The sequence below is a fragment of the Herpailurus yagouaroundi genome, unplaced genomic scaffold (genome assembly GCF_014898765.1).
Source record: "Herpailurus yagouaroundi ecotype Mexico unplaced genomic scaffold, PumYag 295, whole genome shotgun sequence".
NCBI lineage: Eukaryota > Metazoa > Chordata > Mammalia > Carnivora > Felidae > Herpailurus > Herpailurus yagouaroundi.
Window position 1 is genome coordinate 2,355,060 of NW_024412512.1, and position 27,447 is coordinate 2,382,506.

The 27,447-nt window shown below is 63.9% G+C and overlaps 1 protein-coding gene across 1 annotated transcript in view; it reads left to right on the forward strand.

Moving 5' to 3' along the window:
- The first annotated feature begins 5,420 nt into the window (after window positions 1-5,420).
- NFIC (nuclear factor I C) overlaps window positions 5,421-27,447 on the forward strand; it is a 46,570-nt gene continuing 24,543 nt past the window's right edge. Inside the window, exons 1-3 of the mRNA XM_040461714.1 lie at window positions 5,421-5,517; window positions 6,802-6,836; window positions 6,882-7,488. Of these exons, the coding sequence (XP_040317648.1) occupies window positions 5,421-5,517; window positions 6,802-6,836; window positions 6,882-7,488 (739 nt within the window). The remainder of the gene's footprint in view (window positions 5,518-6,801; window positions 6,837-6,881; window positions 7,489-27,447) is intronic.

Genomic DNA, 27,447 nt, shown 5'->3' on the forward strand with positions numbered 1-27,447 from the left:
GGTGCCCCGCAGCCAGGTGTGATCCTCAGGGGTCCCTGCAGACCCAGCCTGGTCTGGGGGCTCCCGGAAGGACCCTGGCCGCCCCACTCAGCCTGCGCCCCTCGCCAGCACCCCGTTTCTGTCTGACCATCATCTCTGTCTCTCTGTCCCCCCGTCTGTGTCTCCGTGTCTCTCCCTGTCTCTGCCTCCAAGCCTGTCTCTCTCTCTGTCCCCCCATGTGTCCTTCCCCTCTCTGTCTCTGTGTGTCTCTCCCCGTGTCTCCCCGTCTCTGGGCCTCCATGTCCCCCCTTTTCCCGACTAATTTTACAACCTGAGCCCATCCGAAAATAGCTCCCTTTTAGCTGATTCGACCCGGATCCTTGTCGGAGCCGGAGCAGTGGGGGGGGCGGGGGGCGGGGGGCGGGGGGGGGGGGGAGGCGGCCGCCCGGTGCCAGCGACCCTGCGCCCCCGGCCCTGCCCACTGAGGGGGGGGGGTGGCCACGGCGGCCCTGGAGGATTCTGGGAGCCCCGTCCCTGTTTCAATGGTGACTCAAGCGCTTTTTCACTTTTACTCTCGAGAGTAACTGTGGAGCAGCGGTTACTTCCATAAATCCTGCCGGCGGGAAGGCCGGCCTCCCGCTCGCCCCGCTCTGGGCCTCCCTCCCTGCCTCCCTCCGCCCCAAGCGCCCGCCACGTTAGTTATTCCGGGTTTGGGGCCAAATCCCTCTTGGCTGCAGGGCCCAGGATTCCCCGGGGCCGCGGGGCTGGGCCCAGGCCACGGCCACGGCCACGGCCACGCCGGGCAGCCAGGGCCCCTCCCTCATTCATTCATTCCTCCCTTCATTTCTGCCCCTCTGTCCCTCTCAGCCCCTTAGGGCCGTTTCTCCAGCGGGGAGACTGAGGCTGGGAGGGTGGCCGGGACTTGTGATCTGTGTACTGGATCTCTGAAGTGCCTCCTCGGGGCGGGGGGTGGGGATCGGGAATCAGTGACATCTAGGCCTGGTAGGGGCTCTGGGGGGGTCGGGGTCCCCCGGCACCTCAGGGCCGGGAGAGGAGCCCAGACCAGAGAGGGCCAGGGCCTGCCCGGGGTGGCACAGCACAGCACGGCTGGCAAGGCTGGGCCTGGGGCCGCTTCCTGCCTGGGTGCTGAGCCGGGCCTGGGCAGGTGGACGCTCCCTGTGGGTGTGCCCCCACCCCCACCCGCCGCCCGTGGTCTGATGGCCCCTGCTTCGCTCCTGCAGAAAGCACGACCTCGCTCCAGGCTGCTCTCTGTCTCCATGCCTGCGTCCCTCCCTCCCTTCTCTGCGGCGGCGGTGAGGTGCCTCAGCGCGTCAGGGCCAGGCGCCTTGTAAATCACGAAGCCCGGATTCTGGCCGAGTCAGCGTTCTCTCCCTCTCCCTCTCCCTCTCTCTCTCTCTCTCTCTCTCTCTCCTTCTCTCTCTCCCTCGGTCTCTGTTTCTCTTTCCCTCTGTCTCTCTCTCTCTCCCTCCGGCTCTCTGTCTCTGTCTGTCTGTCTCTCTCAGCCTGAACCGTCTGACCTGTCTCACACCAAATGCACACAAAACACTCACCAGGTCCTGGGTCCTCCCGCCCCCCGTCACACGAATGCACGTGTTCACACCGACCCATACACGCGTGTGCCGCCTCGCCTAGGCGCATCCCCTTGGTGCGCGTGCAGGGGCCCCCGCGGGACTGAACCACACGCAGCCACGCGCACAGACGCACAGACGCGCGGGCTGACACCGCACCGACGGAGACACGGCCCCGCCTCGCCGCGGACGTGTCCTCGCGGGGTTCCCCCAGCGGGACACCTAGGGCCCCTCGGGTCCGCCTCCACATCTCGCTCAGGAGGCTCAGCACTGAGCCCTGGGCCTTCCGGCTGGGTGCCTCTGGGCAGGGGACCTCACTCTTCGTGCCCCGTCCTCACGGTGAAGTTCGGGGTGAGCTTCAGCAGCTCATTGCGGCCTGAGGATTCAGGGAGGCGCGTCCCCTCTGAGGTGCCCGGCGCACAGTAGGTGCTTATGTTTGCTGCATAGACGAACGGCCGCACGGGTCCACCTTGTCTCAGCTGGCCTGCCTTCCTCGGCTGCCTCACCCTTAGCACAGCGCCTGGTATGCAGTGGGTGCCAAATAAATGTGGCTGTGATTATGGCGGTCGCTAGACTAGTAACTGGATCAAACATCTGGGAGGCCTTTCCAGCATACCCTCCCCTCGTTCTGTCACTGCTTGCTGGGCAGGGAGCCAGGCCCTGGGCTGGGTGATGGGGACGGACGGCGGTGACCCCCGAGGGTCTTTCTCGTGGTCTTTCCTCCCCGCCGGGCCTTGTCCAGGGTCGTCCCAAGTCTGGCCAAACCCAGCGGGGTAGCAGCATCCTTCCGCGCCTGGGGTGTGTGACCAGGGGGGTAATTAAGGGTGAGGTTGCTCCCACGGGGATCCGGGCGCTGGGGGCACAGCGGTGAACGACAGGGACCAAATCCGTGTCCTGGAGGGCCTGCCGCTCTGGCCGGGGACGAGGTGGCGTGTGACTTGGGACGGAGCAGGGGAAGGGAGTCACACGGGATTCAGAGCGGGCACGCAGGGTGCTCCGGGGAGTCCCAGCCATGGGGCCAGGCCACGTGCTCGAAGGGCCCAGCAGCGAGGCCGAGGGGGTCAGGAGGTCCCCAGTCACAGGGACGCGGGTCCGAGTCCCAGCTTGGCGCCTCCCCGGCTGCGTGGCTGTGGGCGGGTGGCCTCGGTGCTCAGCGCCTCAGTCCCTCCCTCCGGAAAATGGGTGCAAGGATCGTCCCTGTCGGTAGCTCAGGAAGCGATCGGCCCCTGAAATGACTCCCTATCTGTCTCTCCCGCACCCCGGCCATCCTGCTGGAACGTGAAGGCACAGAGAGGGAAGTCGGGAGATCCAGGGTTCAGACTCCCTGGTCACTTTGGCAGGAAGTGTCCATTCCCGCTCCTCAAGATACATGCCCAAATTCTTCCCGGTGGCCCACTAGACCCTGCACACCCGGCCCCCGTCGCCTCCCTGCTCTCGTCCCTCCCATTCTTCCCGTTCACTCTGTTCCAGTGACACCAACCTCTTCGCCGTTCTTGCAAAACATTAGGCACGGGGCTGCCTCAGGGCCTCTGCACGTGCTGTTTTCGCTACGTGGAGAGCTCCTACCCTGGACTGTCATTTTTTTAGGTCTTTGTTCGAGTGTCCTCTCCTCTGAAAGACCCTCCCTGACCACCCACCGTCAGCGCAAAAAAAAACACAAAAAAAAAAACCCCCCGCAACCCAAGGGATCCCCTGGCCCTCCTCAAACTCCTTGAAATTTTTTCAGGGCACTTTGTTCAAACTGACATTTTATTACATATTTCTCGGCTTCTTTTAACATCCGTCCCTACCCCAGATCAGGATCCAGGTGAGGACAGAGCCCAGGTCACTGCTGGGTCCACAGCACCGTGCACGGAGCTGGCACACAGTAGGCACTCAAGAAATGTTTGTGGAACAACCAAATGAATCTCTCCCTCGTTATGTGAGCGTTGTGCCTAAGCTGTGACGCTCTGAGCTTGAGGGGAGGAAGGACCTGAGGTTAGGAACACTCATCTGGTGCCAGATGGGCCTGGGTTTGAATACGAGCTCTGCTGTTTGCCGCTTAACCTGGGTTTAACCCGGAGGGAAAGACATTGGACCTGGGCGGGGCTTTGAAGGATGCGTAAGAGTTTGGGATGAGCGTTCAGGGGCTGGCAAGACTGATTCGCCGTAACGTTTCGTGAGTCACCGAGTAGATGAGGGAGAGAGAATCCTTCCTGGAAAAGCTGTGGTTTGTGAATAGGAGATTCATGGTCTAACCCATCCGGCAAGGGCTGGGACCCAGGTGTCCAGCTCCCAGATGCTGCTCCCCTTTCTGGCCAGGAAGTCCCAGTGAGCCAAGTGGAGTTTCTGGGAAAGTCCTGGCCTCGCTCCCTCCCCCCCCCCCCACCCCAGCATTGCCTCTCTGGTTACCAGGAGTCCCAAACCCCAACAGCTGCAGCACCCCATTCTGCCCATGGTACAGAACGAGAGACCGAGGCCCGGAGCGGAGCAGTGATTTGTTCCTGGGTCACGCAGAAGGTGGCCGCTGTAACCCGACCTCATTCCCTTACAGACAGTCCGCTTGGTGGTCCTGGGACCCAGGTTTGGGGGAGGGGGGAGGAAGGGAAGACAACAGAACTGGACTTGGAGAACCCCAGCTTGTGTGGGCCAGGCTAGGTCTGGGGGAAACTCCGAGGAGAGCAGGACAGGCTGCCTGAAGGAGAAGGGGCACTGGAGACAAGGCTTTGAGGGATGTGTAGGAGTTCTGGAGGACTCTTGGCCTCTAGCTTGCCTTGAGCGTGTCCTTGGCCTGGTCAGCCGGCGAGGGCATCGGGAGGTGCCTGGGAAAGATGCGTTGGTTGTGGCAGGCCTTGTGGGACAGAGACGGTGACGGGCCTGCCTCTCACCTGGCCTGACCTCCCAGGGAGGACAAGGGACGCTGGGGCCGCAGGTCCATGACCCAGTTACAGACTGTTTGCCTTCCTTCCTCCGGGCCCAGCTGGGGTCACTGGTGACGTGGGCTCCCACCCCTGCCCACCTCCCTGGCACCTCTCCTGAGAGTGGACCCAGAGTGGGGGTGGGGCTCCAAGAAGGGGCGGAGCCCAGAGAAAGGGGAGGGGTTCAGAGAGAAAAGGGTTCTGGCGACCTGTCTGTCTGTCCCTGCGGGCTGACAGTCCGGCTGCCCCTTCCCAGCTACCTCTTATCACTGCCCCAGTAAGCGCGAGAATTTGGGTGGCGGCCATGGCCCAAGGTCAACACCATTGCCTTGGCCTCCTGCCACCCTGGCGTCCCCTCCACTGGGGGCAGCGACCTATGCCTCTACCGATCCCCACCCCCCCCCCCAACCCCCGGCTTCTCTGGCCAGGCAGCCTGGGCTCTGGTCCCAGCTCTGCTGACCGGCTGTGTGACCCTGGGTGAGTCACCCCCCGTCTCTGGGGCCAGCGTGTCAGGTGGCATTCACGCACAGAAAAGCCAGGCTGAGGTTGGACAGACTCCGGCCTAGGATGGGCCCCCTCCATTCTCCCTCTGCCTCAGCAGGTCAGCCGGGGTGGGGGCAGGGGTGGGGGTGTGGGCAGCGGAAGAGAGCCCTGAGGTCCCGTCCCTGCCACAGCTGTCACGGTGACTCACGCTTTGGGGGACATCGGAGTGGGGAGCTGGGGTTGGCACAAGCCGAGCCCCGGCCCGCCCCACCCTGGCGAGGGCGGGAGGCTATTTTCAGAGCCTGGGTAATAGGCGAAATCTGAGGTGTTTCCCTTCCCCAACCCCCCGCCGGCACCCCACGGCCAGAGGTGCCCAGAGCAGGGAGGGTGCACCGGGGTGGGGGTTACTGTGGGGTCCTTGGGCCTTTCCCTGAGCCCTGGAAGACTGTAAGCCACCAGAAGACTTGTAACGATGTCACGGGAGCTGGCGGGCCCAGGCGAGAGTGGAGACACGCGGCCCAAGGTTTTCTGCCCTTTGTCTTCCTTTCTCCTGGAGGCCGAGACCCCAGGTCTGGGAGGTTCTGCAGACTCAGTTTCCCTTGATGAAACATGGAGAGAGGCAGCCCCCCTACCCCCAGGGGAGGGGACCGGGCCTCCCACGGCCCCCGGTTGCGCTCCGGGGGACCCAGCGAGGGCCGCTGCTGTTGGCACGGGGAAGTCAGATGGGTGTAGGTTCCACGCCCCTCGTGACTAGGTCCCCTCTTAGGGCCTCAGTCTTCCCGTCTGTAAAGTGGGTGTTGGGGCCTCCCGGCAACACCAGTTAGGCATGACTTGGCGGGGGGGGGGGGGGGGGGGGGGGGTTGGGTGTTGAAGTCCCAGGTCTGGCCAGGACTTAGAGCCTCCCCAGGCGTCAGCTTTTCCGTCTGTGGAATGGGTCTTACCGGCCTCCAGGGGCTCCTCTCTCCAGCTCTGGACCTCCTTGGACGGGCTCCCCTTGTCTCTTGTGTTCTGATCTCATGCCTTCTTGGGCCTCCGCTTTCCCTACCCCTCCAGGGGGGTCTATACAGGAGCCCCTCCCCCTTCCCTCGGCCCCTGACGTCTCGGTTGCCCTAGTCTTGGCCCGTAGACCTCGGCCGGCCTTGTCTGTACCGCCGGTCTATAGGAACGACCCCTAGTCCTCATTTCTTAAATCTGCACCAGGGGCCAGTGGAGGCTGCCCTCAGACCTGCCCGCCCCGGTGTCAGCTTTCTTTGCTGATGGTAGATCTGAGAAACCAGCACCAAATGACATTCTCAGAGCCTGGCCTCTCCTGCAATCATTGAGTGCTCACTGTATGCCTGGCGTATGCTTGGCCCCGGTCTAGACACGGGAGCGCACGCTCTGGTTCCGGGGCTTGCAAACCCCAGGTCCTGGGGCCCAATGCCCGCCACCTCTCTTCCTAAACACAGTGTCATCAGAACGTGGCCACGGCCGTCATTTACGCGTCGCATCTACGGCTGATCTGGCGCTAGGTGCAGAGTCGAGCAGGTGCAACAGAACGGAACGCTCGCCACCTTGTCCTTTAAAGCGCTTCCAGACTGGGGTTTGCCGACCCCCTTTCTGGTGGACAGAGAAGAGCTCCGTAACATCCTTATTCTCCTGACCTCAGTGTTCCCCATCTGTACAATGGGTTCGCCCCCATCCGCCTCTGGGGGCCCTCCAGGGTTCAAGACGGCCCTCCATGAACTCCCGCCTTGCCCTGCGCCTCCCACATAGTCCAAGCCTCAGTTTCCCCATTCGGGCAATGGGGCCGGTTCACGCCAGTCCCCCTTGCACTTCCGCCGGGTCCTCTCTCCCCCCCCCCCCCCCCCCAGCTTTCACTTTCCCCCAGGAGGTTACCAGGTCCGCGGTAGCTCCCTGCCCACACGCGCCTGGGTCTTCCTGGGGCCCCTAGACCTCAGTCCCCTGGGCTGGGCGGTGGGCCCCCGGTCCCCGGCGCCTCCTGACCTCTGGCCTCTCGTGCCTGCAGGATGAGTTCCACCCGTTCATCGAGGCGCTGCTGCCTCACGTCCGCGCCTTCGCCTACACCTGGTTCAACCTGCAGGCGCGGAAGCGCAAGTATTTCAAGAAGCACGAGAAGCGGATGTCGAAGGACGAGGAGCGCGCGGTGAAGGACGAGCTGCTGGGCGAGAAGGCCGAGGTGAAGCAGAAGTGGGCGTCCCGGCTGCTGGCCAAGCTGCGCAAAGACATCCGGCCCGAGTGCCGCGAGGACTTCGTGCTGGCCATCACCGGCAAGAAGGCGCCGGGCTGCGTGCTCTCCAACCCCGACCAGAAGGGCAAGATGCGCCGCATCGACTGCCTGCGCCAGGCCGACAAGGTGTGGCGGCTGGACCTGGTCATGGTCATCCTCTTCAAGGGCATCCCGCTGGAGAGCACCGACGGCGAGCGGCTGGTCAAGGCGGCGCAGTGCGGCCACCCGGTGCTCTGCGTGCAGCCGCATCACATCGGCGTGGCGGTCAAGGAGCTCGACCTCTACCTGGCCTACTTCGTGCGCGAGCGAGGTGAGGCGGGCGGGCGCGAGCTGCGTGCGTGCGTGCGTGCGCGCCCGGGGTCTCCAGGGGGCGGTGTGTGTGCGCGCGCGCGCGCGGCTAAAGCGGGGAGGCGGCTCAGGTGCGCCCCCCCAGACGGGAGGCAGAGGCAACGGGAAGGTCCGAGGGGGTAGGTGGGCCCGCGCTAGGGCAGCGGGCAGGCACAGGTGTGAAGGGACAAGACAGGGTTCAAGGACGGTCTGAGGGAGGAGGCAGTGTGTCCTGGGGGGTTTAGAGGTGAGAGGCGAGCTCTTGAGATGGCGGGAGACGAGATCCTGTCCCGGAAGGCCCGAGGGGCAGCAGAAGGCCTTGCTGGGAATAGGGGTGAGGACCGGAGAGTGACCGGTGGCAGAGAAACAACCTTATCCCTCTGGGGAAAGCGGAGACAGGGCTCTGGTCGCCCGCTGTGGATCCAGGTTGGTCCACCCTCGGGCCTTCCGCAGAGGCCTGACAGGTCCCGCCTTTGTGCCGCGTGGGAGACTGGGTGCTGTGCGACTTGGGCTGGGTGGCCACCCTCTCTGGTCCTCTGGTCCCCTGTGTCCCCAGCTCCGGCCCTTCTAGCCGGGCGTCTGCTGGCTCTGGGGCCGGATGCCCCTCCTGGAGACAGCAGGGTTTGTGAGAGCGAGGAGACCCACGGCAGCTTCCTGGACAAAGTGGAGTGGCTGAGCTGAGCTCTGCGGGATGGCTGGACAGAGCCGAGTGTGGGGGCGTCCCAGAGGGTCAGCGGCCCGGGCAGAGATGCGGAGGCCAGATGTGCGGGCCGGCCTCTGGATGCCGGCAGGGCTGGTGGCCAAGGGCAGGGCCTGGCTGGCAGGGCCGTGGGCTCTGTCGCCCTGCTGCTTCCTGGCTGTGGGTCCAACCTGGGCCTCAGTTTCCCCTGTCTGTCACATGGAGGTTATGAGTCTTTAGCTCGATTAGGCCACGGGGGACTCGCCAGGTCACGCATGTAGGTTGTGAACACTGGCCTGCCACGTGGCAGGTGTCAGCTGGGAATGTGTTCATGTGGATGGAGTCCAGCGTGCCCGTAGGACCCAGCGGTCACATGCCACATGCCCCCCCCCCCATGCCTCGCCCCCCCCGCCCCCCGGGGCTGAGCCTGGTGCTCACGTGGGCACGCACCTGGGGGCCGCCTGAGTGGGTCCGGTGGGTACGCTCAGGTTGCACGCCCAGCCACGGCAGACCCCCCCTCGCCCGGGAGCACGCTCCGTGGCACGACCAGAAACAGAAGGAAGGCGGGGGGGGGGGGGGGCGGCCCGGCGTGGGGGTCTGGTGGGGGCAGACCGGGCGCCCGGCCACCCAGGTTCCACGCAGAGCCCTGCCCTGTTCAAGCCGTGACCTTGCACACATCGCGGTTCTGTGTGTTTCCTCTGCACGCGGGAGGGGGGTACAACCACGCCGACCCCTGGAGGTCTCCGGGGGGTGTGTGGGGGCGGGAGAGGCGGGCAGCCTCCCAGTCTCGACCTGGGTTCCCCGACCTTGACCCCCTCCGCCCCCCTGCCCTGCCCCCTCGGACGAGCAGCAAACCCACTGAGGCCGGGAGCGAAGCCGCCTTCGGGGTCGCGGAGGCAGAGGGGCGGACGAGGCGCCTGTGTGTCCCGGGGCCCGGGGGGCAGGGGTGGCCTTGGGGGCTGCTGAGCTCATTACCACGCGGGTCCAGGCCTCTCCCACCACACACCACCCACATCCATCCTGCAGCCTGGCCCTGCCCCCACCTCCTCCGCGCTGAGCTGATAAAATTTTGAAGCGAGTTTTTTGCCGGAGTCAGCACAATCTCCAGCCGGCCCCCTCCCCCGCTCGGCTCGGCAGGCAGGCAGGCCGGGCCTCCAGGCTTCCCCAGACACCCTCGTGTCCGGCGGCCATGCCTTTGCCGGCCAGCCCCGTCTGCCTCTTCGCTCGAGGGCTGGGGAAGGTCAAGGCTCCCGTCATCCCCGTGGGAACCCCAGCTCTCCCTGGTCCCGGCTGACCCGGCCTCAGCTCAGCGGCTTGCGGGCTGGGTGATCCGAGACAAGTCGCTTAACCTCTCTGTGCCTTCTTTCCTCGTCTTTAAAATGGGAAGCTTGAAAATAGTTGACTGGTAGGAACGCTGGGCCCGCATGGTAAGTGCCCAGAGACGGCCCCCCGCGGGGCGGGAAGAGGTGCCAGGCCCCCGGGGGCCAGGGCTCCATGGGCCACTCCTGTGACCCCCGCCACTATCCTCATCGTGGTTCCGATTGGCCAACTCTGCCCCTTTGCCCCTGATGCTCCCTCTGCCCGGAGGTCTTTCGCGTACGGAAAACTCCTGCGTATGCTTCAAAACCCCAACTCCGAACTCCACTCTCTCTCTCTCTGCCGGGCATCGTTTCTGAGCGCTTAGCGATTCTTTCCCGTTCCCTCAGCAGCCCTCCAAGGCAGGGATCACTGTGGTTCTCGCGTCGAGGATGAGGAAACAGAGGCCCCCAAAAAGGGACCTGCCGGCCCAAGGTCACGTGGCCGAGAAAGGGCAGAGGTGGGATTTGGACGTGGGCAGCTTCTTTGAACACAGCCCGGCCCTTCCCCCTGGGTGGTGGAGGAGATAAAGGAAACTGCAGTGCGCAACTTGGGCATCCGGTCGGCGTGTTGGCACCCCCGGGCTGGGCCTGTGTTCTGGGCTCCCACCTCCAGGCCCCCCGTGCTCCTCCCGGGCCCCAGCGAAATCTCTGTTCTTGGTCCCGCAGGTTGTCGGTCTGACGGCGGAGGCAGATGGCCACCGGCCGCCCTCCTCCTTCCACCTTGGGGTCTCAGGGCTGGAAAGTGTTGTGGCCTGGGCCGCAGCACAGCAGCCCCTTCAACCGGGCCCGCGGGCAGCGTGCATGCAGGGGGGGATGGGGCACCTCGGAACAGACAGAAAGACCGAGAGACACACGCAGAGACAGTTGGAGGTCCAGACAGACAGACGGGCACAGAGGCCTGGCACTCAGTACCCCTATCCTGGGACAGGCGCAGCCCCCCCACCAGCTTCCGCGTCTCTCCTGGGGGGTCAGGTGGACTCACAGGAGTGCTCCCACCTTTATTATGGGGGACGAAGGGGTGGGGGTAAGCTCTGAGAAGGCCCTTTCACCACTGGGGCTCCCAGGCCGGTCAGAGCCCAGGGCACCTCCTGGGGTGAAATCTGGCTGCCCCAGTGTCCATCTGGGGCCACGGGGCCCTGGGGCCACAGGGCCCTGAGTCCAGGGGCTGGGCTCAGTATGTGCCCTGGGAGCAGCTGGGGGACCATGATGAGCGGGCGATGTGAGCTTCACCTGAGGACCCGGGGGGCTGCCCGCTGAATGGGTACACTGGGCAGGGGACCCGGAAGCTGGCAGTTCACGGTTCAGTGAATAAAAACAAAGCAGGGCAGGGTGTGGAGACGGGTGGGGAGGGGGGCACTGCAGGCCGAGGAGGGAGGGCGGCCCCAAAGAGGTGGCTTTTGAGATCGAGGCCTGAAGGAAGCAAGGGAGCCACAGAGGCATCTGTGGGAGTGCACCGGGCACGGGGGCACAGCCGGTGCAAAGGCCCAGAGGCCAGCGTGGCCCGAAGCGTGAGGAGCGGAGCGCGGGAAGGCCTGGGAGGGGAGGAGACTGGCGGAGGCAGAGGCGGAGGCGAGGCCTGCTGCGTGGCGGCTTCGTGGGGAGGGTGGGGGGGAGGCCAGGAAGGAGGGGGGGGGGGGGGGGAGCCCGGCACTCCTCCACCTGCCTTGCATTTGGGAGGGAGCCTGGAGGAACCGAGGCCCAGAGAGGGAAGCCGCCTGCCCAGCCCTGAAGCCCAGCCAGGCCTCCCCGCCCCCTCTGGCGGCCTGAGAAACCTGAGGCGCGGGCGGGCCCCGTGCCAGGGCCGGGCGGGGGAGGGGTTGCCAGGCCCGCCCGCTCCGGCAGCTACCAGCCCGCCCCGAGCGGCCAGCCCAGATGGTGCCCATCTGCTGACGCGGGCCCGGCTCCTCGTTCCCGCCTTGTGTGGTGCCAACCTCCCGGGATGGCGCCGTGGGCAGGGGCCGGCTCGGGGAGCTGTGCAGCTGCTGGAGGGGCGCCCCGGGGCGGCCCAGGGAGCGGCAGGAGAATCGAGGGGGTCCCCAGCCCCGCCCGGAGGGAAGTGGGGAGCCGTGATAACCACAGAGGTAAAGCAGCGCGAGCACATTCGGAGTGCCCGCTGCGGGCTGGGTCTCAGCTCATCCCACGTTTTCCCCCCCCCCCCCATTCTCGCCACCGCCCTCCCCGGGGGGGGGGGGGGGGGGGGGGGGGCGGTTACCTTCTGGTAGGCCCAGAGACCGTCAGCCACTCACCCGAGGTCACACAGCTCCTAAGAGGCAGAGCCGAGTTAGAACCTACAGGATCCTGAGTGCCTGAAACCCCTAAAGGAAAAAAGCCCGCAAGCCGCTTTGGAGGTTGGCGGGTGGTACCCACACCCTCCCCGTTGTGCAGACGATAGAAAGAGGGGGAGCTTGAATGCACGGTGGATAAATGAACGACCAGGAGTGAACCGCACCGGAGGGCCTACCGGGACCAAGCCTGGGGCCAGGGTCAACGGGCACCCTGGGTTCAGACGGTCTGGAGCAAGGGGGCCCAGGGCAGCCGCGGGCCTGCCCCTGGTGCGCTGTGTGACCTAGCCCTCTCTGGTCGGGGCTTGTGGGGGACTGAAGGCAGGAAGGTGGGGCCTTGTGGGATACAGAGAGGAGCAGGCCAGGCCATGACTGAGGCTCCCCCCCTGCCTCCTCCGCCCCGTCAACCTCGGCCCAGCACGGGGCCCTTGGGAGACGAAAGGCGGGCAGGAGGGTGCGTGAGGGCACGCATTTGTCCGCGTGACGTTCACAGTTGGCGCCCGGGCTTGCTTCAGGCCGCGCGAAGTGCATTCTCCTCTCGAGCCTTGGTTTTTCCATCGGTAAATGGGAAGCCTAAAAATGGTGTCGGCCGCTTTGGGGACCAGCGTCAGCGATCCCCCGGAAGCAGATGGGAGGCACCAGATAATCGCTCGGTCCTTTCCTGAACCCTCTCTCCAGCCCCAGGGGACAGTGGGAGAGACCCCCGGCCCGCTCTGAGACCCCGGGCCTCGTTCCGCCCGCCCCGCGAGCCAGGACGGGCTCTCCGCTGGCAGCGTTGCCCCCTCCAGGTGTCTGGGTGGTGCAGGGGTGAGGGGCTCCGGGCAGCCCGGATTCCCCCAGGGCTGGGCGGCCAGGTGGACCGGCCGTCTGCCTGTGCAGGGAAGGTGGCCGCAGGGGTGGGAGGCCCAGACGCCAGCTGACGGCGTATTTATAGCTGTGGCAGGCCTCCACGCTCCTGGTCAGCAGCAAAGAGATACCAGCAGGTGAGGGTTCCGCTCACACAGCAGGCCGGGAGCCCAAGGGGAGAGTTGGGACTCACTCTGTAGCCGGGTGACCCAGGTTCAAATCACCTGGCTCGTGCCCGTCGTGGCCTTCAGGAAAAGTTGACATCACGGCCGCGGGCCTCGGTTTCCTTCCCTCTCAACTGGGCGTGATAAGAACGGTGCCCACCTTGCTGGGCCCCGTAGGCTCAAAGTCACGGAGCGCCTGCCGAGGGCCGGAACGCGGGGCCCACGGGAAGCACCCAAAAACGATCTGTCGCCCCGAAAAAGTGAGGACATCCAGGAGCGCCTGGGTGGCTCGGTCCATTAAGCATCCACCTTGGGCTGAGGTCATGAGCTCGCGGTTCATGAGTTCGAGCCCCTCGTCGGGCTCTGTGCTGGCGGTGTGGACCCTGCTGGGGATTCTCTGTCTCTCCCTCTGTCTCTTGCCCCTTCCCCACTTGCCCGTGCGCTCTCCCCCCCCCCACCCCCCACCAAAATAAATAAATAAACTTAAAAAAAAAGGACGTCCTCCCTCCTGCCACCGCGTGGAGGGACCCGGAGGCCACCGTGTGCGGTGACAGAAGCCAGACACAGACATGTCCTGCGTGACCCCACGCACAGGGGGCCCCCAGAGGAGTCCCGTCCACAGAGACAGAGAGCAGATGGTGGGAGCCGGGGGTGGGGCAGGGGGAGGGGAGTCCGTGCTTCCTGGGGGCAGGGTCTCGGGTCTGGGGAGATGGAAAGTTCTGGAGACGGATGGCGGGGGCGGCTGCACGACCGCATGCGTGTGCCTGAGGCCGCTGAGCTGTGTGTGCTTGGAAAGGGTTCAGATGGTGAATTTCGTGTTGTGTGTATTTTACCCCAATTGAAAGACTCGCTGTTGTTGTTAATAATAATAATAGTAATAATAATAATAATAATAAGCAGAAGTGCGTTCTATATGCATCAGCTTCATAAAAATGACCATGGTACCGTAAAATAGGGATTATCAGCATCCCCGTGCTTGTGGTCCTGGCCCCAGCTCTGCCCTCCGACGGCCGGGCAAGTTAGTGCCCAGCTTTACGCCCGGGTTTCTTCCGCGGAGGGAGCTCAGGGAGTGTCCAATCTGTGACAAAGAAACCTCGTAGCACGCGGCGGGCGCTCAGGAGGGGGACCCCGTTGGCGGGGAGGCGCTCCCCTTGCGGATGGACCTTTCGCGCCCCTGTTGCCCGCCCCCCAGCGGTCCACCCCCACCGAGGCAGGGGTGAGGAGGCTCCCGGGGGGCCGCCCACCGAGTGCCCTGTCCCCACGGTGTCAGCGGGAGCGGGAGACATTGCGGTGCACCTGTGGTGGCCACCCCAGCATGGCGGCTGCAGTTGCCGCCTTGGCCCTCTGCCCAGCGAGCCGAGGGGAGGCTGAGGGCAGCTAGGGACATCTCTGGCATCCCCTCCCCCGCCCCCCGCCAGCCAGCTGCCAGGCCAGCCCCTCTTCCTCCAGCTGGGTGTGGGCAGGAAGTCACAGATGGCCAGAGCTGGTGAAGCATGAGGGAGGGGGCACACGGGGACACTGCACGTCTTGTCCAGATGGGGAAACTGAGGCCCAGAGAGAGGTGGGACGCTGCCCATGGCTGCCCAGCCAGTAGGGGCCCTTCCTCCGGTCTGTTCGGTCCCATCCTGTGCCCCAAGGGAAGACAGGTCAAGGCAGGGACGAGGGGGGTTCCAGGAATTCCCAAGGCCTGAGTTCTAGAATCTTCAGAGGGGTCTTTACTGTGTAGGCAGTTTGTTTTTTTAATTTTTTCGAATGTTTATTTATTTTTGAGAGAGAGAGAAAGAAAGACAGAGCATGAGCGGAGGAGGAGCAGAGAGAGAGGGAGGCACAGAATCCGAAACAGGCTCCAGGCCCTGAGCCGTCAGCACAGAGCCCGTCGCGCAGGGCTCGAACTCACGAACTGTGAGATCTCGACCTGAGCAGAAGCCGGACCCTCGATGGGCTGAGCCACCCAGGCGGGCGCCCCCCCCCCCGCCCCCGGGCAATTCTCCAGTTCTCCGAGGCCGGTTTCAGAACAGCACCGTCCAGTAGAATACGGTGTGAGCCGCGTAGATAATGTAACTTTTTTCTCCGGTCTCCGCACGGAAAAGTCTAAACGTACAGGGGACGTGGGTTTTAACAATATATTCTGTTTCACCCGGGACAACCAAAATATTGTCATTTTGACACAGAATCAGGGCGGACAAGGTATTGAGATGGTTTACATTCCTCTGTTTCTTCTCGGTCTTTGAAATTCACACCCTGATTCTGACCAGCCACGTTTCAGCCGCTCAGAGCCACACGTGGACCAGGCGGGCAACTCGGCTCTAAGAGCATCTGAATTCTAGAGACTCTTAACGCAGATCTCAAGTGCGCCCCAAGTTGGCTGAATGTTTTTAAGTTTATTTATTTCTTTGGAGCGGAGAGAGACTGAGAGACAGAGAGACAGAGAGAATCCCAGGCAGACTCCACGCTGACAGCGTTAGAGCCCGACGTGAGGCTTGGACCCACCGCCCTGAGAGCGTGACCTGAGCCGAAATCAGGATTCTGATGCTTCACCGACTGAGCCACCCCGCCCCCCCCCCCCCAACATTCATCGAGGTTGTTATTTAACAGTCCAGGAAACTTTCCTGGAAACCCTCAAGCCGATCCCTTGATCTAGAATTCCTCACGCGTATTCCAGACCATCCAGGGGCGGGTTTCTGAGTATCTGGAAGCAAGATCCCAAGTGTTTGACGATGGGTTTTTGCTTCCGGAGGGACAAGCTCCGGAATTGTACGACTTGAGTTCTAGGACCCCCGGGGCGGGTTCTGGTGTCTTCGAGGGGAGATGTTTTCAAGCATCTGGGAACAGATCTCACGTGATCTCAACCAGGGTTCTCAAGCACATGAGAATTCCAAACCCGTGAAATCTGTCAGTGCTTCTCCCAGCGTCGATTTCATCGACATCCAAGAAACCCTTGAAGTATATTCTTGACCGTTGGTGGCAGGTTCCGGAATTCCTCACACGGGGTGTTTTCATGCCCGAGGACGGGCTCTGGAGTTTTCTTGAGCTGGGTCCTAGAACTCCCAGGGGTAGGCTCTAGGATTCTCTTCGTCGGAGATGCAGAAAGCTCAGGTCAGTCGAGTACGTCTGTCTGTCCTGAGACCAGGTGACGGAACGGAATGTTTCAGAAACGATGCTTACAGAGGGCAGGGGGCAGATTTTGGTTTCTTTGAGGCTCTCCGCCCGGGACTGGCTGAGGCAGCGGCTGCCTTCTTGGAGGCCCCGTTTCGTGGGGGTGAGAACCTGAAACCAGGTAGCCCCGGAAATAAGAATCAAGACTTCGTTTGATCCGCGGTAGATAGATGTCAGTCGCGGGGACATGGAACCCTGGATGTGTTTCCAGAGGCCGTTGCGGGCCGGGGGGGGGCGGGGCACCAGGACAGCTCCTACCCACAGCCGGCAGGTGCTTAGTAGGGCCTCGGGTGAAGGCAGCGGCTGTAATTGGAGGCCGTGACTTCGGATGGGAGGCAGGGTTGCACGTCTGGGGCACTTGCGGCCGGCCTGGGGGCTCTTAGACTCCCGGCGGATGTGAGGGTCTGTCCGCCCCATTTCACTTCATGCTAACCCCACCGAGGTAGCGACTGTCGTGAGCTGCATTTAGCAGTTAGGGAAATTGAGGCCCAGAGAGGTTAAAGCCACTGGCCTGAGGTCACATAGCCAAGAGCTAGCATCAGGACTCGAACTCAGGCCTGGAAGATCTGAGGGCCCACCACGGTCCCCTGGGAAGGGGCCATCTGAGGTGTGTCAGGGACCTCCCCAGAATGTCCCGGGATCCGCCCTTTGGGATTACAGGATTTGGGTGCTAGTGAGTGGACGCCAGGTTCAGCTGGATCAAGGAGCACCTTTGGGGGCTGCCTCCTGGCTGGGGATTGGGTCAGCCTCAAAGGCCCGATCCAGGAGAACCAGGGAGGAGGTGCAGCCAAGAGGCCAGGTATCTCTGTGTCTCTCTGTCTCTATTTCTCTGTCTCTCTCCTAGTGCCTGTCTCTTACTCTGCCCACGCCTAGTCCCTGCCTTTGCCAGTCTCCTCCCTGCCTCCCACCCAGGCCAGCCTGTGGGCTGCCCGGAGGTGGCAGCAGCAGCTGAATGGGCCCCTTGTTCCTGACCACACCCGCCCCTTGGGGTAACCCCGGGACAGGCCCTGGCAGCCTGCTGCCTTAAAGGGCCAGTGCCCAGGGAGAAGAGGAAGGAGAAAAGAGAGGGGCCGCCTCCACCCGCAAGCCACACCCCTCCCAAGGAACTGAGCCTGCGGGGGTGGGGGGAGGTGGGGAGGCTGTGGGGGGACTGCCACACCCAGACACCCCCAAGCCCACGTAGTCAGACGGAGGGCCTGGGGCTGGGGAGGCCTGCCTGGCGAAGGAGACGGGGGCGCACGGTAGGGCTTGGGTTTGACCTTGGGCACATCCCTCCTCTCCGCACCTCAGTTTCCCCACCTGTTCCTGGGGCTCCTTGCGTCCGCCCTGGGGCCTGCTGGGCAGACGGAACAGAACCCGGGCCAGGGTTTGGCACACAGTGGGGCCACCACACAGCACCCGAGCCTCGCACATTCCCCCGCGGGCCGGCACGGCCACTCCCTCGGGCCTGCCTGTGGCTTCACTGCAGGACGGGGCCACAGCGGCAGGCCCGTCCACAGAATTAAAAGCCTTTCAGAGCGGGCCCGGTGCTGAATTCAAGGCTGCATGTATGGAGTGCCAGCTGCACACCAGGCCCTGTGCAGAAAGGTCGCGTTTGCAGCCCCATCGTACAGAGGAGTTGGGAGGTTCGGGCTCTGGCTGAGGCCGGACCCCAGCTGTCACCAGAGGCCTGTCGCCTCCGCCCTCTGCCTGGGGCTGTGAAGCTTTAGGCAGCTCCCTCGGGCCTCTCGGGGGCTCAGTCTCTCCGTCACAGTAATGGGAACACCCCCATCCACTCGCAGACCGGAAGCCTTTTGCTTTTCCCACTTTTTCGGGCCCCGGATGCTGTGGCTGAGCCGCCGGCCGCCCCCGGGTGCCACCCCCCCCCCCCCCAGACAGGAGCCGACCCAGAGGCCCCTGCACGGGCCTTCACCCGGCGGCCACTCTGGGTGGCCTCGGCGTTCCTGTGCCCCAGGCCGGCCCCACAGACGGCCCGGGACAGGTTGCTGCCGGATGGACAAGCCTGTTCCCTGCTTCCTTATGTAACCAGGTTATGCAAGGGCAGCTGGCCTGCTTACATAAGGGGAGGCCGGGCCTGGCGCCCAGCTGGGGAGGGGGAAGATCTTAAAGGGGCCGGTGTCCCCTGAGTCTCCCCTCCGGGGCCCCGCGCCAACCCGCACGGGGGCACCCTTACGGACGGGGTGATGCTGTGCTAGTCATTGCCGGCCCGTCGGCATTACTGTTACGGTTGTTGGGGTTGTTGACAGACACCCTGTTTGTTCCCGGTGGCAGTGGGCCGGCCGCGGGGGCCCAGAGGCCTGGCGTGGCCTGCTCTGCTTCTGACGCTTGCTTATTCCCTGCTCTCCCCGAGCCTCAGTTTCCCCATCTGTAAAATCTGCCTGCCTCGCGGGGCCGCCGAGGGAGACAAGAGTGAAGACCCACCAGGGGTCCGGGGCAGCACAGAACACGTCCGCACTCAGCACTCAGCCAGCGCAGTCCCTGTGTAGTCAGTAAATAGATTCAGTGCTCACTGTGGGCTCTGGGTCCTGGGGACACGGCCGGGACACGAGACAGACGAAACCGCGGCGCTCGGGGGGGGGGGGGCTTCCCGGGCGGGGGGAGCAACAGACAAAGAACAAGTGGGAAACAGCAGTAGGCAATGAGAGCCGTCAAAAAAATAAGGACAAAGGGATAGAGACAGCGGGCTATTCGGTGGGGTCTGTCGGAGGGCCTGACGTTCCAGCTGGGACCCGAAGGTTGAAGAGTTGCCAGCTGGGTGAACAAATGGGAGGAGAGCATTCCAGGTGGGAGAAACAGCCTGTGCAAAGGTCCTGGGGCAGCACCGGGCCTGGCGGTTTGAGGGAGCGGCAAGGGGGCCCGTATGGGTGGAGCTGAGTGGACGAAGGGGAGAGAGGGAGGAGGGGAGGGCAGAGAGGGGACGGAGGCAGGTCCTGCAGGGCCCTGGAGGCCACTGGGCCTTTACCCTGGGGAGCTGGGAGCCCTGGAGGGTCAGCAGTCGTGAGGCAGGAGGCTCATAAGAAGGGAGAGAGCCCGCCGGCACGGGAGGCGTGCAAGTGGAAACCCGCAGTACTCACTGAGACGGGCCACCGGGCAGTTAACTGACTGTGCCCTCTCCGAGGCCCTGTTTTGTTCCAGTAAAATGGCACCCCCCTGGTGCCTGGCCAAATTCCACCGTGGCAGCTGGGGAAACAGACCCAGAGAGGACAAGGGGCTAGCCTGGCGTCACAGCCAATCTGGGGCAAGGCGGGGGGGGAGGGGCATCTCACCATGTGGCTCCGGGGCCCCCGGAACAGATGGCCTGGCTCCAAGCCACTCACTATACCTCAGTTTCCAGATCTGTGAAATGGGCACACTGCTGGGATCGGTAGGAATTAAGCTGTGATTCTTATTACCTTCATACACCGTTCTCACTCCCCACAAGCCCCTTCGGTGCCAGCTCCAATATCCCCTCCCCCAGGAAGCCTTCCTGGGCCCCTAGGACAGATTCCAGTTACTTCCTTGGGCTTCTGCAGCCACAGGTCCCTCCCTCTGATGTTGAGGCCCTGGAGCAGGTGAGGGACCTTCTCCAAGGACCAGGGGGACCGACACGGGCAATGTTTGCGTGACATTCCACACCCTGCCTCGGGCCTGCTGCCGGAAATCCCTTGTGTCACCACTGATCAGAGTCTGTGTCTCCCTCAACCTGGTCTTTTCCTCTGACTATCCCCCAATTTTCCCGACGGTCCTCAGACTCCTTTGACAAGCATGTATTTTGCACCTTTTGTATGCCACGCCCTGTCAGGATAATCCCAGTCGTTTGTGCCTACAGTGTGCCAGCCCCTGCTGAATGATCATCACTCGTCTGCAAGCATCTATTGAGCGCCAGCTATGTGCGAGCGTGTATTGAGTACTGACTGCGTGCCAGGCTCCAGGAAGAGAGGCCTCAGGAGGGCCAGGGGAGCAGAAACGTCTCCCACTACCCCTCCCTTCAATTCAGGCTGGGGCCCTGGAGTTTCCAACCTCCTCCTGCAGTTGAGGCAGTGGGTTTACTTTTTTTTTTTTTTTAATTAACTTATTTTGAGACAGAGAGAGAGAGAGAGAGAGCGTGAGCGAGTACAAGCGGGGGAGGGGCAGAGAGAGCGAATCCCAGCAAGCTCTCTGATGTCGGCACAGAGCCCGACGCGGAGCTCGAACCCACGGATCGTGAGATGGTGACCTGAGCTAAAAAAAAAAAAAAAAAAAAGAGTTGGGCGCTTAACTGGCCGGGCCACCGCAAGGCGGTGGGTTTAAAGCCGGGGCTCCAGAACCAGAGTAACTGGGCTCTGAGCCGCTCGTGCACTTAACAGCCGTGAGACTTGGGCCAAGCCCCTTCCTGCCTCTGGCCCTCAGTTTGCTCCTCTGTGAAATGGGAGTGCCCAGATCTGAGGTGTTTGCACCTCAATACCCACTTTCTGCAGAAGGGGAGCCAGGGAGAGGGGCTGCGACGTTCCGTGTCCCCCTTCCTTCCCGCCCCCCACCCACCCCACCAAGGCTGGGATGGGACCCATCCTCCTGACCCCACTCCGGGGAGGCCGGACTGCTTTCCCTGGAAGCCCGGAGAGGGGCAGGGCTGGCCTGAGGCCACACAGCTCCTGCAGGATTCTGCCCCGCTCTGGAGCCCTCCCTTCGTGCCCGCCTCCCTTGGCCAGGAAGTTCTCCCCCCCCCCCCCCCCCCAAGAAGCACCAAAAATGGGGGGGGGGGGGGAGCCGGGAGGGGCCGCGGCCCGCGCCCATTTTTGGCAGCCGGCGTTCTCTGGCGCTCCCGCCCGGCCCCGTCCACCGTGTGGCCACAAGTGGGGCTGGCCCGTCCCCTCCCGGGGCCGCGCATGTGGCCCTGGAGCTCCCCGCCCCGCTCGGCGGCCGCTGAAGCAGGCCTGCCAGGGAGGCGGGAGGAGGCCCGGGCTTGGCTGCCGGAGGAGCCAAGAATTTGCTCCAAATGTAAACAGCAAGTTATTTTAAGGCTGCCCCCCTCCCCGGGTGGCGCTGACACATTTGACATTGGAGGGGACCGGTGGGGGGGGGGGGGTTGCGCGTGTGGGTATTTTTAACCTGTTTTTCGCGGCCCCGGTGCCACCCGGAGTGGGGTGCGTGAGCGGGAGCAGGGCCGCGGGGCGGCCACGTGTGCTGGGCCGCCTGCCTGCCCCCCGCGCCCCGTGGGGCGCGCACTTAACCCCTCGGAGGCCACGAGGGGCCCGAGGGGAGCCCCCACCCCCACCCCCACCCGGCAGGGAGGGCCGGCGCTCCGCTCCGGTGCCAGCCCCAGCCTCCTGCGCGGACAAAATGGCCGCCAAGGCCGGCAGAAGCATCTGGAAGCCGGGGGAGGGAGACTGGAGAAAATGGCCGCCAGAGCCATGATGTCATAAGGCGGCCTGGGCGCCAAAGCATCCCGGGATGGGGCTAGTCCCGGCCTGCAGGCCTCCGAGTGGGCCCTGTGGCCGGCGGGGACCTCCCCGCGGGGCTCTGGGGCCAGACACCCCGAAACGGCCACGCCGGGGGGCCCCCGTGGGGCCTCCCGGGCTCCCCGAGTGCGGCCCGAGGCCTGGGCTCGGGGCATCGGAGGGCCGGCACCCTGACCCGCTGGCCTGAGGTGTCCACGGGCGCCCGGCCGGGCCGGAGCCAGGCCACGGAGCGGGCCAGGCGGCGGGGGCGCTGGGCCGGGTGGGAAGCGAACAGAAACTTTTCTTTGAAAGTGACTCCGAGGCAGGTTGGCTCGGGCCCAGGCGGCCGGGCGGCAGGGGAGAGGGAGAGGGAAAGTGCGGTCCAGACTCCAGGAACACGCGGGTCAGGAAGCACAAGGCGAGGGAGGAGGCCGGCATCCAGGAGGTCACCGGGCCGGGCCCTCTCGCCTCTCGGGTCCCCTGCTTCTCGTCCGCATTTCCTAGACGTTCCCCAGAGGCCGGCGAGTGCGCGCCTTGAACGTCCAGCGTCTTGCTTTTTCTTCCCTCCGGTTTGTCCAGGCGGCGCCTAGAGGAGGCGTGCTAGAGCCTCGGTGCCGAGACGTGGAGGCTCAGAGAGGGAAAGCGCTTTCGCTGAGGTCACACAGCGGGGGCCGGACCGCAGGCCAGGGGTCCCCGCTGCTGGGCTGGGCAGCCTGTGTTCCGGCCCCCCCCCCCCCCCCCGGAGAGCCAGGGTTGGTGCTGAGGTTCCTTGCAGCTCAGGGCGGTCTCAGTTCTGGTCCTCCTGCCACACCACCAGCACCAAGCTCAAGTTGAGCGTAGCCTGAAGTCCTCCTACCGTGGCTCGACCCCTGGCCTTCCTTACAATGGCTGGGGCGCAACCCGCGGCCGTGAGCCTCAGGGATGGGACTTCGGGTCTGTTTTGTTCAGAACCTAGAACAGGGCCTCGTACCCAGGAGGTGCTCAACGCGTGGGTTGAATAAACGAGTCGCCGTGTCCCTTTGTGCCTGGATGTGCGCAGACGCTGGCATGGGGTGGGGTGGAGGCTCAGGGACACGAAGCAGGTTGTCACGTAACCGGACGCACGTGAGACTCCGTCGTCCCGCCTCTCGGGAGGGACGGGCGGAAGCGAATTCCCCAACTCCCCCCAACATCGAGCCCAGATCCCGTGCCAGGGGCTGTGGACACGTAAAGCACATTTGAAATGAGCGGAGTGAGGGGATGGGCCCGGCAGGCATTCACAGGAAGGGCGGTCCAGGCGGAGGGCACGGTTTGTGCAAAGGTCCCGGGGCATCGCGGGGCCCGGCACATTGGAGGAACAGTGAGGAGGCACGTGTGGCCGGAGCAGAGCGGACCAGGGGGAGAGAGGGAGGAGGGGACAGGGGGGCAGTTTCGGCAGGGCCTGGTGGCCGCGGGGAGGACTTGGGATTTTCATGTATCGATCGACCCCCGGGGGGGGGGGGGGGGGGGGGGGGGGCTAGGGCTTGGCCAAGGGGCCAAGGGGCCAAGGGCGGGTGTTCCGGAGAAGGAGGTGTTAGGGTTAGGCTGGTGAAGATGGCTGGGGCTTGCCTGGGAGGGAGGGGGCGGCGGGGCGGAGGGACAAAGGCCAGGGTCGCGTGTGCCGCGCGCGCGGCCTTCCAGGACGGGGGAAGCTGAGCCTCGGCTGGCTAATGTTTAAAGATGGCTGGTGACAGCCGGGAGCTCGGAATTCCAGGGCCTGGCTTTGGGTTTGTCTCTAGCTGGCCGGCGTCGGAGGCGGACGTGGCAGCCCGGCCGAGCCAGCTGCGTTTGGAAGCCCGCTGAGGCCGGAAAAGAAGGCTAGCGATTGAAGAGGCGCGGGCCCGACTTCGTCAGGACCCGTCCCTGTCCCCGTCCGCGGGCCACCACCCTGGGCCAGTGCCCGCACCCCCTGCCCGGTCTCCCGGCCCCCAAGGTTCCAGAGGCCACTCGGCAGCCACGCTGTTTTCGCGTGTGTGTGTTTTATCGCGGTTAAAGGACACGGAGTAGAAAATTCACCCGCGTAACCGTTTCTAAGCGCACAGCGCCGCGGCCTCAGGCACATTCACGCTGTGCTGCGTCCACCCCCACCACCCGTCTCCAGAACCTTCCATCTCCCCAGACTGAGACCCTGTCCCCATGAAGCACGGACTCCCCGCCCCCTGCCCCACCCCTGGCTCCCACCATCCGCTCTCTGTCTCTGTGGACGGGACTCCTCTGGGGACCCCTGTGCGTGGGGTCACGCGGGACGTGTCCTTCTGTGTCCGGCTCCTGTCCCTGCGCACGGTGGCCTCCGGGTCCCTCCACGCGGTGGCAGGTGGGAGGACGCCCTTCCTCCCTGAGGCTGGGTCACATTCCAGCGTGTGGCCGGACGCACCGTGTTCACCCGTCCCTCTGTCCCCACGTGGGGCAGCCGGGAACCTCGCGGCTGTGCACGCGGGGGTGCGGGCATCCTTTGGGGGCCCCGCTTGCACCCCTCATTGGGTGCATCCGGGCGCGTGGAATTGCTGGGTCGCGTGGATTCCGTGTCTAACTTTCCGCGGGAGCAAGCGCCACGCCGGCCTCCAAAGCGGCCGCCCGTCTCGCGCTCCTGACGCCTCGGCACGGCCTCGTAGCCACAGGTGCTGTGCCGTCTGGCAGAGCCGGGGGCCTGTCCCTCCGCGTGGCGCTCGAGAATAAAACCCAAGCCTGTCGCTGCAGCCACGTGGCCCGCGTGGCCCTGTTCGCTCCCCTTTGCTCACCGTGTCGGGTCCTCCAACATCCTGTGTCTGTTCCTGCCCCAGGGCTTTTGCACATGCTTTGCCTTTGCCCGGCTCTCCCCGGGGCCAGCTCCTCCCCGTTGCTGAGGCCTCAGTGCCAACGACACCTCCTCAGAGGGGCCCCCGCCGGGCGTCTGTGTCGAAAGTCACCCCCAGAGCCGCCCTCTGTCCCCTCACCCAGTTTAATGGCCTCGCTGGAACTTAGAGCCACGTGGAGTTATCCCGGGCCTCTTCTGTCTGCTCGCTTCCTGTCTGTCTCTCCGCCCTTGGCACCCTGCCGTCTCCCCAGTGCCTGGCAAGTAGAAGGTGGTCACTAAACACCTGTGAGATGAGCGTGTCACCTCGGCGTGTCGCTCTCCCAGTTAGGGACGGCCGCAGGTTTAGCCACGAGGATGAAGGGAGTTGTCTGGTGCCAAGGGGTGGGTGTTCCTGGGCGGGAAGGGCAGGACCGGAGGCCCAGCGGCGCCTTTCTCGGGGGCTGGGACGGACCGAATTTGGGCTCCTGGCCACGGACAGGAAAGAACACTCTGTACGCTCGTCAGTGGCATCCAGTTTACATTTCTATTGTCGCCACGATCATGTGCTTGTTTGAGCAAAAGGATACGGGAGGAGGTGACGTCCCGGCTACACACGAACGCCCCACGGGCCTGAGAAAGTCGAGAGAACCGGTCCGGGCCGAAGCAGGGAGTCCCTTGAGATTCAGCTGTTGCCAGTGGCCAGACTCTCACTTATACTAGCGTGAGTGTGGCTACCTATGCTCTGTGCGTGGTGCTAAAGAGCCTCGTGTGCCTCTCAGAGAAGGAGATCTTCGAGGAAAGGCCCGGAATGACAGGAGAGTGTCAGCCATGTAGATGCCGAAAGGACATCCAGGCAGAGGGTACCACACCACCTGTGCAAAGGTCCTGGGGCAGGATTGGGCCTGGCACGTTGGCAGAGCAGCCAGAGGCCCATGTGGCTGGAGCAGAGTGGACGATGGGGAGAGGAGGAGGAGGGGATGGGGGGGTGGTGGGAAGGGATGGGGCGGTCTGGCGGGGCCACAGGGGGCCGCTGGAGGTGGGAGCCCCGGCAGAGGAAGGACGAAGGTCATCTGGATTCTGAGTTTGGACAAACGCCGTCACCAGCACAGCATTTATCCCCTTATCAGCGAGTGGCCCTCCCTCTTCCGAAGCAGCTCAGACTCCAGCCTCACCCCCGTGAAGGAAGGCAGCGGTGGAGAAGGTTCGCTTCGCAGATGGGAAGACCGAGGCTCAGAGGGAGGACACGGGACTGGTCCAAGGTCACACGCCAGGCTGTGCCAGGCAGGGCAGGGACTCCGTGCGGCTCTGGCTCCCAGGAGACCCCCGAGGTCCGACGATCGGGGGGGGGGGGGCGCTACACCCCGCCCCCTTCCTTCAAGACCCCGGTGCGTTTCAAAGGCCCCGGAAAGCCCCACAGCTGCTCGGAGACCAGAGATGCTCGTTCTTCTTGACCATGAGGCCCGTGCTCGGTCGGGTCTCGAACCACGGGCACGGGTCACCGGCGGGCCCGTCCTGCTTCAGCTTTCACCCAGGCGCCCCCCACCCCCCGCCACCGTTTATGCGTTTTTACGAGGAGCAGATAAAACCGTCACTTACTTGCCGTCTCTGGGTAACCCCGGGGATTGCCGGACCGGATCCAGGACGGCCTCAGGGTGTCGGGCCAGACCGTGTCGCCCGTCGACGCACCCCGTCTCATGACACCGCGGCCCCTACCCCCGGCGACCCCAGCGGGGCGTGCTCGGAGGTCTCCCCAGCCTGCGCGATAGGGTCTGGGGGCTCCGCTCCCCGAGGGGGTGCTCGTCGGCGTGGGCAGAGCAGGGAGCCAGGTGCCAAGGGCGTATTCTGTCCCTAGTGTCCCCAGCACACGGATGAGTGTGCTCTTATCCCCACCACCTCCTTCTCCCATCCCCCTCCCACCTCCCCTCTGCGGGTTCTCTGTAGTCAAGAGCGTTTTCTTGCTTGTCTCTCCCCCGCCCCGCGCTCTGTTTATTTTGTTTCCTCAGCTCCACATACGAATGAAATCCTACGGCGTTTGTCTTTCTCCGACTGACACATTTCGCTCAGCGTTATGCTCTCTAGACCCATCCATGTTGTCCTCCTGGGGGAGTTTTGAAGATTAAATAAGTCAGTGGAGGTGAACCGTGCAGCCCAATATAGTCAAAGAAATGAGTCACTAAGCATTAACAATTGGACCGTACCATTTCACCCAGAACCCTCATCAACCCCTCCCAGGACCTCCAGTCTATGCCCCTCCTCCTCCAGGGGCGGCCACTCACATCTCCGAGCCCCGTGGGGCCTCCCTGGCACTTGACACGCCCCGAGTTTATCCCCTGGGTGAATCTGTTTGCTTGTTCATTGCCCGTCGCTCCCCCGTTAGGACCTGGGTGCCACGAGGGCAGGGCTTTTTTGCCCATTTTCGTCACACTGTGTCTTCCAGGCTTCTGACACCCAGGAGGTGCCCAGCAGTCAGTTCCTTTCAAAAGGAAACGGGGGGGGGGGGCGCCTGGGGGGCTCCATCGGTTAAGCGGCCGCCTTCGGCTCAGGTCATGATCTCGCGGTCCGTGGGTTCGAGCCCCACGTCGGGCTCTGTGCCGACGGCTCGGAGCCCGGAGCCTGCTTCGGATTCTGTGTCTCCCACTCTCTCTGCCCCTCCCCAGCTCACGCTCTGTCTCTCTCTCCTTCAAAAACAAATAAACATTTTTGAAAAATTATAATTAGAAAAAAAAAGAGCGAAGAGCAGAATTGTTTACCTTCTCCCTCCCCCCAAGCACTGGTTTTCACCCCCACTGGAAACGGATGGATCCAGAGCAGGGCCTCCCCCCCCCCTCGGCACTGCAGACACTGGGGCGGGTCATTCTGTGGGTGGTGTCCTGGGTGCTGTAGGGGGTGGGCGGCGTCCCCGGCCCCCTCGATGCCAGGACAGCCCCGGTCGTGACAACCACAGAGGCGCCCGGACTTTGTCCTGAGGGGCAGGATCACCCCCGTTAAGCAACTCTGCGATGGGCACATGACTTCTCTGACTTGACATCGGCTTTGGATAAGAGACTCTCAGCTGCGCCTCAGTTTACCAAACTCATCAGTTGGGTAGATTGAATCAATCTACCGTGACCGCTCTTCACGCGGTACGACTCAGCAGACAAAAGCCGTTGTCTTGGGGACTGGGGCAGCTGGGGGCACTGGACATTAGCCATTCTTTTTTTTTTTTTTTTTTTTTTTAGGTTTTTTTTTGAGGGAGAGAGAGAGAGAGAGAGAGACAGAGCGTGAGCGGGG